The sequence below is a fragment of the Pantherophis guttatus genome, chromosome 5 (assembly GCF_059756535.1).
Source record: "Pantherophis guttatus breed Tessera chromosome 5, ASM5975653v1, whole genome shotgun sequence".
NCBI classification, from domain to species: domain Eukaryota; kingdom Metazoa; phylum Chordata; class Lepidosauria; order Squamata; family Colubridae; genus Pantherophis; species Pantherophis guttatus.
The window spans coordinates 52,050,001-52,063,457 of NC_142067.1; the positions used below are offsets into that span (position 1 = coordinate 52,050,001).

General features: G+C 47.7%; 1 protein-coding gene across 1 annotated transcript; it reads left to right on the plus strand.

The window, feature by feature from the left end:
* Positions 1-3,256: 3,256 nt before the first annotated feature.
* Positions 3,257-5,731, plus strand: OLIG2 (oligodendrocyte transcription factor 2). The gene is made up of 2 exons (XM_034434371.3): positions 3,257-3,314; positions 4,656-5,731. The coding sequence occupies exon 2, from the start codon at positions 4,678-4,680 to the stop codon at positions 5,626-5,628; it is 951 nt and encodes a 316-aa protein (XP_034290262.1). The 5' UTR covers positions 3,257-3,314; positions 4,656-4,677; the 3' UTR covers positions 5,629-5,731.
* The last annotated feature ends 7,726 nt before the right edge of the window (positions 5,732-13,457 follow it).

Consider the following 13,457-nt stretch of genomic DNA (forward strand, 5'->3'; position numbering starts at 1 on the left):
TTTGATTTTTAACAACTGGATGCCTCTCAGATAGAGGAATTGGGACTATGTATATATGCACAAAGAAGGTGTTGCTCGTAACATACTCTTCATTTGAAATGTGATGCTGATGTGATCTGAGATGGAAATCTCTGTGAAATCTTAATTTCTGTTTTATATTGGTTAGGAGCAAGTTTGGTGTAGTGGCTAAGTTCTAGTCCCACCTCAGGCACAAAGCCATCTATGTGACCTTGGGACAATCGTTCTCTTCCCACCCTAGGAAGCAGGCAATGGCAAATCTCTTCCAAAATATCTTGTCAAGAAAATGTGATCAGGAAAAAGATACTGGATTGGTTATGAGACAGTTCAGTGAAAACCTGGACTTTATACTTGTGCTGGAGCTACTGTGTTTATATTGTATAGATCTGACTACCATATTCCAAGAAGAATATTGTAGAAGTAGGAATCAGTCAGAAAAGGAACAAATTGATTAAGAGGGCAAGGCACTTCTAGTGAGGAACAGTTACAAAGAAAAAAGGCTGGTGGGAAGGAAGGAGTTTAGGACTATGGTATTACAGTAATATTACTGTATTTATTTACGTATTTACGAGAGGTGAAGGTTGTGATGAAAAAGACAAGAATTTTCCTCTGCTTCTCACAGCAATTAAGAAAAGAACATAAACAGTGATTTGCAATGTATGGAATATGCTAGACATCAGGTATTTGGGCAACTTTACCAGAAAGTAAGACAGACTCATGGAAAATCAGGCTATTGCTAATGGTTGTGATAATCATATATTAGTTTCAGGGTTTGCAGCAACAAGCCTCTCTATTCAGTTGCCAATGAACATGAGAATTGTGGTTTTTTCTTTCTTTGTGGGCTTCCCATATAGTCAGTGGCTGGCCATTGCAAAGAAAAGATTGATGGATCTTTACATGGCCTTGTATTTTTACGAATAAAATATGGAAGTTAGCAGGTTGAGTAGCACTGCAATTTCATTGGATTCCTCTAGTGACGAGCTGGTGTATATTAATGCTTGTAGGGCCAATATGTGTCTATAGAATTTAGGGAGGACCTGAAGAATGTGTGAGAGAAAGGATTGGGTAAAACGATTCATAATCCAGTTAAACAAAGACTAGGATCTAAAGCCGTGTAATCTCAATTCTTCTGTATAATGGGTTTTTACGGTGTCCTGAGGACAGCCTGATTCAGATGCAAAATTAACGCTGGGAGAGCCTCTGGGCTCCGACCTTTTAAGAGAAAAGCTTGCCTTTCAGCAGCTCCTTCCCATCCAGAGCGAAGGTGTTAGGCTGAGATGCAAGACTTCTTTACCTGGCATCAATAAATCTCATTACCGATTGGACTTAATAGGAATTTAAAACGTTTCTCTGAAGAGTCACGCGGGGCAACCTCAGCTTTTTGGTCCGACCAAAAGTGCTAAAGTGCTCCACGTTGGCAGGGTCCTGCCCATTGACTGAGCAGCGCCTTCAAGGATCTCCGTAGAACCGTTTGGGGATTCTGGAAGATTTTCAGGGGACAAATGCTTGTCCGCCGTCATAGTTTTAAGCCCCTTTTCTCCAACTACTTTGGCTCAAAATTCTTGGCGAGAGCTTTTAAGGGGTGGGGTCTCCTCCCCTTCCTCCGCTTGCCAACGGGAGTCCAGGATACGCCTGTTACCTCCAGATTTTAGTCTAATTGTTCCGTCATGGATCATCCTAAGAACCGTTAAAAAAAATAAACATTCTTCACGCCTCACTTCAAACGGTTGAGAAAAGATATTGAAGCAAATTGCTGGGACTTCCCGAGCCAGCTGGAAAGAAGCCGGTAGAGTGCTGTAACAAAAAAGAGACCGGCACTAGGCGAGCCGAGGACCACAATTTGTTCAAAAGAGAGCGAACACTCTGCCCAGTAACTGTCTCTGCTCTCCCCCCCCCCCCGCCCCAAGGCCGCCCACCACGGAAGGAATTTATTTGGCCTCGGCAGCAAGTTGCAGAAAGCCAATTTTCCAGGCTCAACGCATCGGAAGAAACGGACCACCGTGCCTGGATTCCGATTAAGCGCGCCGAAATCTCTCTGCGAGCGGCGAAATCTGAAGGGCTGGCAAAAGCGCTTCGCGGCTCAGCGCATTTGGTTTAAAATCAGAAGTTCCAGCTTAAGGCGACGTTCTCAAGTTTGTGCTGCTCTGCAATTGAGTTAAATCGTTTCAAAAAGCTCGCGAGGACACCCTTCCTAATGACTAATTGCCTAATTCCTAATTGCCTTTAGGGGAAACCTCTTTAAAACAATATATTTTCCCTCCCCCCCCCCATCAATACGATTCGTTTTTAAGATAAGTCTTTGAGAAAGACTGACTGCGAGGAACAACTTTTCATAGTTAGGGATCCCTTTAAAGGCGTTAAAGTTGGATTCCTGATGGTGGAAACGTTGCAGTTTTCCACGCTTCTTCTCTCTCGATATTTAAAGAGTTAGTCTCCTTAGGGTTTTATTTAACTCTTTCCTTTTTCTTTCCTTTTTTTTCTTTTCTTCTCCTCGTTTGGCCAGAGCAGCGAGAGGAAAGGGTACCGCCGGTTTTCTTAGGCAACTCCTATTCATTGCCGACAGAATGGGGCCGCGGGGTGGGCCGGGTGTCGTTTGAGCACGGAGGTTACGTCTCTCTGTCTGCAAGAGATATGGATGGGTCTCCAGGGCAAAGGGGGCTCACCCGGGCCGGAGATAAGTGGCTCGGTAAGTGCGGGATAGTGTCGCATTGTGGCCCGTGAGTGTTTACATTGGGTGGGGGTGGGTAGGCCGGCGGGCGGGGAGAGGGGCGGGTTTGAAGTTCCAAAGTGGCTGAAAAACCTATTCAAATTCTCCAGCCAAAGTGGAGAGCCAGGCTCCGTCCTGCTCCCCAAATGTTATTGTTTTGTCGGGTCCGAGGCGGTGTTTGGACTCCTCTTTCCCCCACCAGCTGTTGCGGGTGCTGTCATTGCCGCATTTTATTCGAGAAGCCACAAAACTCTCCTTCTGTCTCCGGGCCCCGATCTTGCTCTCTATTGGCTGGGAGGCGAGGAAAGGCGTGTGTCCGAACCCGTTTTCATTGAGCGGAATTCGGCGGCGTGACGTCATCTGCCGACTCTAACCCCCCCCTCCCATTCCCCATCCTCGCAGCAGTTCGCTCATTGGTGCAGCCGCCCGTCCAGGACAATATTCATTGTTCTTTAGCGGCTCGGCTGAGCAACGTGGCTATAAAAACGCGCGCCGGAGCCGGAAAGGTGCTTCTTATTAACGGTATTTGGGGGCAACCCGCAGCTCAGCTGGAACGGATCCGGCTGGCCAGGGAGACCCGCTCCGAACTGTAAGTCTTCCGTCCCATTCACTTGCCGGCTGCTTCACTTTCGCGCTGCGCACTAAACACTCATCCCCAGGCTGCGCAGATTAGCCGGTCCCAGTATCAGGCGGGAGCGGTGGGTGATTTTTTCCCCCTGGCCAGACCTCCTTTTAGCGCTCGGAAGACCTAGCCCTCCGGAGAATCTGTGCCCCAAGAAATATTATGGGCACTGTAGTTCCGGCACCACTTAATTTTATTCAGGGGACTGAGAAGTCAAAGTAGATGTAAAGTAGCGAGGAAATATTTGTCTTCTTCTACTGAACTATTTGGAGAAGAAATCTTGCTTGGTGGTATGGAGAAGGTTTCCTTTGCAGCCGCCTGGCATAGAGTTATTTCGGACTAGAAACGAGTAGAGAGGGCGGCAGCCTAGTTGGCTGAGGAGTGCTGGCCAGTGATAAAATTAGTTTAGAACAGAGATTAATCCTAAATCGCCCTGAGGTTTATTTGGGTAGGTTTTTAAAAAAAATACTTTGATGCAATCTGTGAAAGTAGGTGAGCCTAAATCAATGAGAAACAATAGACAGCAAATTTAAATGGGACCTAAATGCAGTTCAAGTAGAAAAATCCAGCACACTTTTGGCCAATCATGTAAAAAAAAAGTTGTCAAAAGTTTGTTTTCAGGCTGCCCCTTTCACATCTAATTTCGGGTAGGGGTGGCGCTCTGGTGTTTGGCGGGAGAAAGGCAAAGCAAGGCCCGGTTTTTTAAGTTTCTGCTGGCGCTAAGGGAGAAAACAAGAAGGTGGACTGAGATTTCAAATAGGTAGGAATCGTGTGATCCTTAAAGCAGTTGAACCGTTTCTTGGAACCATCCATTAAACTGCAGAATCACGACGAGGACCCGGTTTCTCAATTTTAATTTTTTAATTTATGTTTTTCCATAATGCTGGAAATGGGGAGGGAAGAAGCAGGTTATTTTCGTGGATATTTATGGTTAATGATTTAGAGACACAGATCTGAGAGCAGAGAACAAGAACAGGTCGTTCTTTCAGGCTGACAAATAATTGTGATTTTTTAAATACAAAAATGCTTTAGCCAACATACTGGCCACAAGCCAACTAAATTAAATATGAACTCTAAAGCCCCCTGAAGTCCCCGGGCTTTAACTTTCCGTCATTCAGACGTGCCGCACATTTTCCGTACCGGCGCCTGGCTTTATCCGCGTTTGCCGGCAAGCGAGCGCGAATCTGGGCTGACCTCTTCGGGCTCCGGTTCGGGGCTTCACCGACGGCGATCCTTTGGAAGCTTGGCCGCCAGTCGGCTGGGCTGCTCCGTTGCCTGACGCCGCTTGTCTCTCTCTTTCCTCCGCAGGCGGCCGGGGCGGCGGGCCAGCATGGACTCGGACGCGAGCCTGGTGTCGAGCCGCCCTTCGTCTCCGGAGCCCGATGAGCTCTTTGTGTCGGCCAGGAGCAAGAGCGGCGGGGGCTTCTCGGCGGGCGGCGCCGTATCCAGTTCGACGCCCAGCGATTCCCCCGCGGAGCTCAGCGCGGAGCTGCGCAGCGCCATGAGCGCCGCCGGGGTGGTGGTGGTGGACAAGCTGGCCTTCAAGTCGCCCTCGTCGTCCTCGTCCTCCTCCTCCTCCTCGTCCTCTTCCTCGGCCTCCAAGAAGGACAAGAAGCAAATGACGGAGCCGGAGCTGCAGCAGCTGCGCCTGAAGATCAACAGCCGGGAGCGCAAGCGGATGCACGACCTCAACATCGCCATGGACGGGCTGCGGGAGGTCATGCCCTACGCGCACGGCCCTTCGGTGCGCAAGCTCTCCAAGATCGCCACCCTCCTGCTGGCGCGCAACTACATCCTGATGCTCACCAACTCGCTGGAGGAGATGAAGCGCCTGCTCAGCGAGATCTACGGCGGCCACCACGCCGCCGGCTTTCACCCCGCCGCCGCCGCCGCCGCCGCCGCCGCTTGCTCGGGGAGCCTGGTGGGCCACGCCGCGCCTCTGCCCGCTCACCCGGCTTCCCACGCCGTGCACCACCCCATCTTGCCCCCTGCCGCCGTCTCCAGCGCTTCCCTGCCCGGCTCCGCGGGGCTTTCGGCCGTCAGCTCCATCCGACCCTCGCACGGCTTGCTCAAGTCTCCGCCGAGCGCTGCGGCTGCAGCCGCCGCCGCCGCCGCTGCCGCCGCCGCCGCCGCCGCCGCGGCTCCGCTGAGCGGCGGCTTCCAGCACTGGGGCGGGATGCCGTGTCCCTGCAGCATGTGCCAGGTGCCGGCCCCGTCGCACCACCACGTCTCCGGGCTGAACGCGCCCAACCTGCCCAGATTGACCGGCGACGCCAAATAAAAGGCGGCGCGGCGGGAAGGAGGGAGGGGAGGGCAGGCAACCGGGAGCGGGGATGACCCCTTGGGGAGAGGCAATCGCCCGCCAGCCCAAGGTAGGTTTCCTCCAGGACTTTCCGAGAGAGCGAATCCAAAGCCCCGGACGCTAAAGGCCCTCGGAGAAGGAGTCCGTCCATCGCGGAACTGAGCTGCCGCCTTCGCTCCGCTGCCAGCCCCGGTTCGGGTGGAAACGCAGCAGGCGCGGCTGTTGGAAGTGAGAGTCGGGTTTCTCTTCTTTCTCTTTGTAAAGACAGGAAGGACGCAGACCTCGCCTTCAAAGATAAGGACCCAAATGCCCATCCTTTCTTCCCACCTTGAAGTTTATTGCTTTGTTTTTTATTTCCTTTTCAAAAGTAGAGGGGGCGGATTTGCAGGCCGACTTAACTACTTGATCTACAATTTCGTGGAAGCTGGGAAACCTTTGGGGCCGGAGTTCGCGGAGGGAATCGCCTAGGACTAGGTTTCTCTCTGGATGTCCCTGAGTGAGGGGTATTTGTAACAATTGTAAACGTAGCACTGGTTGGAGATTCTTATGTGGAAATATACCCCACTGATTTCAGAGTAGTTGGCTCTCAGCCTAAACACAATCTAGATTTGTAGGGCTTTCGGGAACAAAATGATCCTGTGACCCTATTTAGAAGAAAGCGACTGGTCTTGGGCGCGATCCAATCGAAGTTGAGCAGTTTTAAGCGCTGCTGATCTTCAATCCCGACGTTAGAACGTTTATTCCAAAGTGAGTTAGACGCTGGGTAGATGGTCGCAGGCGTTGCCTAGAAGCTCTGGATGGATGGAGCCCAAGGCCTTTAGGGTCGCAGTGTTGTATTGGGAGCAGCAAAGACGAGGAAACCAAAATGAAACAAAGTCTTCTGGTGTTGCCCCCCGAGGGTGGCATTCCTCGCTGCATTCTCCGGGCAGGAGCAAAGGGGGTCCTTTAGAGCAGGGGTCTCCAACCTTGGCAACTTTAAGCCTGGAGGACTTCAACTCCCAGAAAAGCTGGCTGGGGAATTCTGGGAGTTGAAGTCCTCCAGGCTTAAAGTTGCCAAGGTTAGAGACCTCTGCTTTAGTGTTTCCTGAGTGTGTGGGCCTAGGGATCTTCCCCCCCTCCCTTTTAGAATCCACAACACTTCCTTTTCTTGCTCGAGCATAAAGGCTAAAAGAAAAAAGGGGGGAGGGAGACATTAAGATTGGCTTGTGCTGCCATATTTAGAACCCAATCCCCCCCCCCCGCCCTTCAGGGCTTGTTTCTGAATAAGGTCTCCCTCTCCCCTTCTTAGCTCTGTCACCTTCGAGAGATTTTTTAATCACCTGTTTATTTTTATATATATCTATAAAATAAAGAAATGGAAAAGGTCCTAAATAATATTTATTATTTGGTTGCAAAAAAAACAAAAAGTGACCCACTGTTCACATTTTTAAAATAATGAGAATAATTAAAAGAAAGAGAGATAGAAGAAGGATGTCTGTTGTGTTGTCCCTTCATTTCCGTTGAAGTGCTCTTGTCTTCAGAAATATGGGCTCAGGCTCTTGTGGTATAGCGCAGCCCACTAACTCCTTAAGGTCAGCAGTTGGGTGCACTTGACTGATGCTCCTTCAACAATTGGGAGTCTTAATGTACCCTTTCCCTCCAAAAGGTCACTACAATAGAAAAACTCATGCCAAATAAAGACAGTCAACTCCAGCTGCAAGAGGCCACACAGACCTAAATTCAAAAGGACACAGAATCCAAAGTTGGGGCCATATTAGTATTCAGAAGGTCTGTTGAGATTGCTCACTAGTGTATTATGGCCACTGGTTCTAAGGCTTGAATGGGCAACACTTTTATTTCACCCCGATCCTAGGCACCTCATGGGCTGCCTCTTCCGTGGATGCTCAGCAAGCCTTCTCTGGCCACACCCACCCACCCCAACGATACTTGGGTTGCCTGTGTTACAGTTGAGTTAATATCAGGGGTGAAATCCAGCAGGTTCTAACAGGTTCTGGAGAACCGGTAGCGGAAAGTTTAAGTAGTTCGGAGAACCGGCAAATACCACCTCTGGCTGGCCCCAGAGTGGGGTGGGAATGGAGATTTTGCAATATCCTTCCCCCAGGAGGAGAGGGAATGGGGATTTTGCAGTATCCTTCCCCTAGAGTGGGGTGGGGATGGAGATTTTGCAATATCCTTCCCCTGCTATGCCCACCAAGCCATGCCCACAGAACCAGTAGGGAAAAATTTTGAATTTCACTCCTGGTTAATATTCAATCAGTTGAATTGCCATCCAAATTGTTCTAGGGGAGAGATTGCGAAATGATCACACACACACACACACACACACACAGAGGGAGCAAATTGAAGTTCTAATTTCATGTCACCTGTTTTCTAACCAAAGGAGCTCTTTCATTGAGCGAGGGTGTTTATTTCTCTGGGAATATGATCAAAATGTAATGTGGACACATTTTCTACCTACACATCTTCGGGAAAGGAATTTCCAGCAAGGAGTGTGCTTGAATCCCTCCAGAATTCGGCAGGACTTTTGCCCAACCCAACAACGGGATGCAGCGGATGGAAAGTTGCCACACTTTCCAAAGGTTGGGCAGAGGTCAACCAGTGAGGGGGCGGGGCGGGGCAGGGGGTTTTCTGCCCTCACCATAATCTTGCTCAGCCTAGATCTCCGCCAGGCTGAAAAGCACCTTTTGACGTCATTCCTTTCCTCAGGATGCTCCGACTAGGCGGGAGGCAAAGGATTTTATTTTATATCATTGTATTTTTTTTTTATTAAGAGCTTTGAAAAAAAGTTAAAAGCTAACAGGAACAAAAAAAAAGAACAGAAATAGAAAGAATAAAAAGAAAGTAGCTTCTGATCTTTAGTTTTGCGGTAAATATAAGTACAACTACAAAATTACCCTTTTCTCGATGGTTACAATAAGAAAATCTCCCTTTCCCCCTATTATCTGTTTTTTATAATAGCCAAAGCCATAAATCATACAATCATTTTCTTCTGCTTCATGAAAAAGTCTATAAGGAATTTCCAATTCAGCAATAAACATATATGTTGTCTTTTTTCTAATCACAGCAGCCTGTTTGGCTATCTCTGCAACTTCCACCATCTTCCCCCAACTATTCCATTACCAGCAGATAGTGCTAAGTATTTCCACTTTTGAGTATATAATAATAATCTCACTGTGATTATCATACATAAAAACAAAGTTTTATGACTTTTATTCCAACTCTCTGTCCATCAACCCCAAAATAAAAGTCTCTGGTTTCAATTGGATATTAGCTTTTTAAGATCTTCTGTATTAGTGACTATATCTGCCTCCAAAACTTTCTGGCTTTTTACATGCCCACCAAACATAAAATGCACCTATTGTCCATATTTCCAATATAATTTAAAAGTACCTTTATGCATGCTAGACAACTTCTGTAGTGATATATACCACAGGAACATCATTTGACAAAAAGGAAAAGGTTTTTAAATTCACTTCTTCGAATGATTTTGCCTTGTTTTTCTTCTGCCTGGACTAGTCTCTGCAGGTTTTTTGCCAAAATTTCAGAATGATTTGCCGCTGCCTGCTTCCTGGGGCTGAGAGAGAGGGGCTGGCCCAAGGTCATCTTTTGTACCTAAGGCAGAACTAGAACCTACAGTCTAGACTCTCTAGACCAAACTGGCTATCTCCTGGAATGCCCCCTCTCAAAGTAAGCCTTTGTAGGTTTATAGCTAGAATCGCATCTGGACAAGTTTTAGGTAAATCTATTCCAGTCCACCCAAGACCACCCAAAGTTTGGAGACTCCCCGCTCAGTCACAAAATTCACTAGAGGCCTGTCACTCTCTTCCTCTTTCAACCTCCGAGGATTGTTGTGAGATAAAAGGAAGAAAGATCCCGTCTGTCTTGCATTCCTGGGAGATAAAAAAATCTAAGAAAAAAAAAATGCAGCTGAAAGAGGCTAAGGCGCACAAGAAGGAATGAAATCGTTAGGCCTGGGAAGAAAGTGGTAGAGAGAATGTGCAATCCAGCCCATGAGCTACAGATCTGGTTCAACAATTAATTTAAATTTAAATAAATTAATATAAATTAAAATACAAACTAACTTCCAAAGAGGTTTGTATTTGATCAACCACCTGTTCATCATTATTCACTGCTTCTGCCATTAAGCTAGTTTCTTCAAATTTTTGTTTTTGTTTTGAGAGAGAAAATAAGGGAATCATCTCTCTGGTATGGAAAGAAGAGAGATGCTCTCCTTCACTTTCAAGTGACAAGGGAAGTTTGTATGAAGGAGGCAGAGAAGAGGAAAGAAAGGAGATTTTATCGAAGTGTCTCTTATTATTTGAAATAAAATGATTAGCTGATTTCTGGAATCTCTGAGCATGTAAGTCGAAGTCAGGTAGGCAGGCAGGCTCGAACATCTGTTATTTCAGAAATCAAATCCCGCAGATCAAGTATCCGAGTGCTCAATTGTCGGAGCTCTAATCCCGAGGGGTGAACTAATAGGGCCCGGTGCCTCCAACCTGCTAAACGGAAGGACTCGTTAGATCTACGTCCGTAGACCGCTGCCAAGTTCCCACCAGCTTGGATCGGAGAGGGAAGCGGCGCTCTCTTCTTTCAACTCGCCCTGGAGACCAACTCCAAATTCCCTGCTTATATAGGCAATCCGGGATAGAAAAAGCACATCCCTTCCTTGAGGGAAACATTTCTGTACCGGAAGTAGTAGATAGACCAGGGTTCCTGGGTGGTGTAAATTTTAACTTTCAGTGCATTCCTATCTGAAGCTAATAGGAATCGTTTTGCACGCAGTTTATCCCGTTTTCCAAAGGAATTCTCTATTCTCGGGATTATTCCATCTTGCAGGATATTAATTAAAGACATCCTACACTCTTACAGGAGCCCCCTTTTTTCAGTAAAGTAGGGATCCTCGCCTCTGCAGGACGATCACCCTGCGACTAAAGCGCAGCCCTGGGCATATTTAACCCCTCACCTCAATATATTCCTCTGGGGCGTCGGGGCGGCTCACTTTATGGATTCCAGCGAAAAGCGCCCCCCCTGGAGTTTGTTCTAGGCTTTTTTTTCCATACCGGCCTGCCTGAGGAGCACCTGTCACTTGGAACAGGAGCATCCCCAAATAAGTGTATGCTCTTTACGCACTTGGAGTAGGATTTTGTGTGTGTGTGTGTGTGTGTGTGTAGGCACGTCAACATAATTGCCTATGTGTTAAAGGAGTGGGGGAGGGTCACTGAAAAAGGCAGCCGGCCGAAACCCACCAGAAGACTAGGCAGAAGTTGGGAGAGTCCTGGTCTTACAGAGAATGGGAGATGGAAGATGGAGAGGCTGCCTGCTTAAGTCTCGACTAGCCCATGATAGGAACGGGAGAGAAACAAGTAGATTCCCTCCCGGGTGAGATTTCAGCCCCGCTTTTTTTTTTAAAACCACCTTTTGTTCTAAAAGGCATCCGTGTGGGACGTCCTGTTGTTGCTCTCGGAAAAACAAGGAACAGACGCTTCTGATCAAAGCTTTTCAAAAGTACGATTTCCCCTTAGTCCGAAATAACCACGAAATAACAGAATTGCATTGTAAGCCGAGACTCTGGCTTGTGATTTCTTTCTCACGTCGAGTTAACCTAAACCTTGGTTTACCAACCGCTTCCTACGAAGTGCGATTTGGCATAGTTTAGAGTGAATCCAGACCTATTTGCGCTTCGACTGAATGTGGTCGGGATCAGGGCGAAGCTGCCTCGGATCACCGGTTACAAGTTTTGGTATGGAAGGAGTCCTGGAGCTCTCGGAGGAAAAGCAGCCTCAGGTTCAGGGATGTCCGAAGGGAGAGGTCAAAAGTCAAGCTCCTTGTGCTGCAAATCGAAACTTCTGCTTCTTATGAGCGTCGCGGTCGCCATCTTGATTGTTTTGACCCCTTCCTGCTGAGCTAGATCAAGGGTGGGGAACCGTGGCTCTTTTATGACTTGTGGACTTCAACTCCCAGAATTCCTGAGCCATCATGGGAGTTGAAATCCACAAGTCATAAAAGAGCCACGGGTTCCCCACCCTTGATCTACAGCCTTGAGGGTTTTGGGTTGTTGTTGTTTTTCTAAACCTCTGTTAGCGCGACGACTATAGCAGCGAGAAGCTCAACAGGAAAGTTTTCTGCCTTGGCCGGACAACTAATGCAAGGGATCGTCCAGGGTCGGGATATCTTGCAAGGCCGTTGCATTGGCCCCCCAGGCTTCTTCACTTCTGCAAACTTCGCCTCTCCATTTTGGGGAAATGAGGGGGCGAGTCAGAGGCCATTTTAGCCTCAGTTTAGGAAGACAGTTACTGAGTTTAAAAATATCCTGAATCTCACAATACAATGACCTTTAAACTAATCAGACGACCAGACTTCACACAATAAGGTAACCTGCCGAAGCGCAAAATACAGAAAATCATCCCTGAACAGGAATCGCACACAACTAACGTGGCAGTTAGATCTAGCCGCTAAATTAATCACGCCGTGTGAATACGGTCCGAGTATGGGTGGCGGGATTTGTGATTTCCAAGGAAGGAATCCAGGACACCCCTTCTGTCAATGCTGCCCGCTGCAGGCGTTGGAGTAAGCGCCCCACCGTCCCCAGCCCCAAATGTTGGGAGCTGCCGGAGGAGGCAGGGTTAGGGAACGCTAGCATACTCTGAGAGTAAACCTCACGGAGTAGACTTGTGCAGTTTTTGCCTCTGACACTGGTGCGCCGTTCTCCGCATCTTCTTACTCCAAGGAAAATCATCCCGCCAAATTCATCGCTCCTTACGTCCAAGTAAACGGGATCGACTGAGACTGGATCTCCGGTTCAATTATTTGGTTCTCCCAAAAATGCTTTTTCAGGAGGCAACTGGACTTTCTTCTTGTTGTTTTTTTGAAGACGTTTCTCATCCAAGAAGCTTCTTCAGGATAGAGAAGCTTTTTGGATGAGAAGCGAAACGTCTTTAAAAAAAACACACACAAAGAAGTCCAGTTGCCTCCTGAAAAGCACTTTTGAGATTTGACCCATTTGCTCCCACGGGCGGGTATATTCCGACAGTCAAAACGCCCGCCAGATCTCCAGGCTTTTCCAAGGACTTGGTCGTTGGAGGGGTGGGAAAGTCTCGCCTCCCTTTCTCCAGGTCAAAATTGCAGAAAGAAATGTGTTTTTTTTTCCAATGGTAATAGGTTGAGTCTTTCCCAGGCCTAAATTGGCAAGTAAGCACCAGGAGAACGGATCGAGGTTTTCCTCCAGACGGAGGATTTTGTACAACGAGACGATGGCTAAAGTTTGGATTCCCGGTTCAAAAAGTTTGCTAAACTCCGGGGTTTTGAACCGGCTTTGGGCCAGCTACGAAGCCGCAAATGCTGGCGTGAAAAAAACAGCGCTGCTGCTTTCAAAGAGATTAAAAACAATACCGCGACTACAGGTATTAAGATAACTATTGTGGTGTGGAGTATAATAAACCATAGAGCAGGGGTCCCCAAACTTGGCAGCTTTCTCCAGCTGGCTGGAGAATTCTGGGAATTGAAGTCCACAAATCTTAAAGCTGCCAAGTTTGAATACCTCTACCATAGAGAATAAATTTTCACTTTGGCCCCATCTAAACCAAAACAACAAACCACGTGATAACTGAATGTGATGGCCTGATACAGAACCGCAAAAGACACAGCCAAGATTGGCCATATTCCTAGGCAATAAAGGCTGGTGTTACTCCTGGTGGGCTTTCTGGATCAACCCCTAAAGCTAAACTGCCCTTTAAATTCTTCTGTCTTTTGAGATGATTTTTATTGATTTACCCATTGTTTTAATTCTAAGTGTTCTGATCATAGCC

Coding starts and splice junctions, on each gene's coding strand:
- OLIG2 (XM_034434371.3), top strand. CDS start 4,678: ATGGACTCGGACGCGAGCCTGGTGTCGAGCCGCCCTTCGTCTCCGGAG.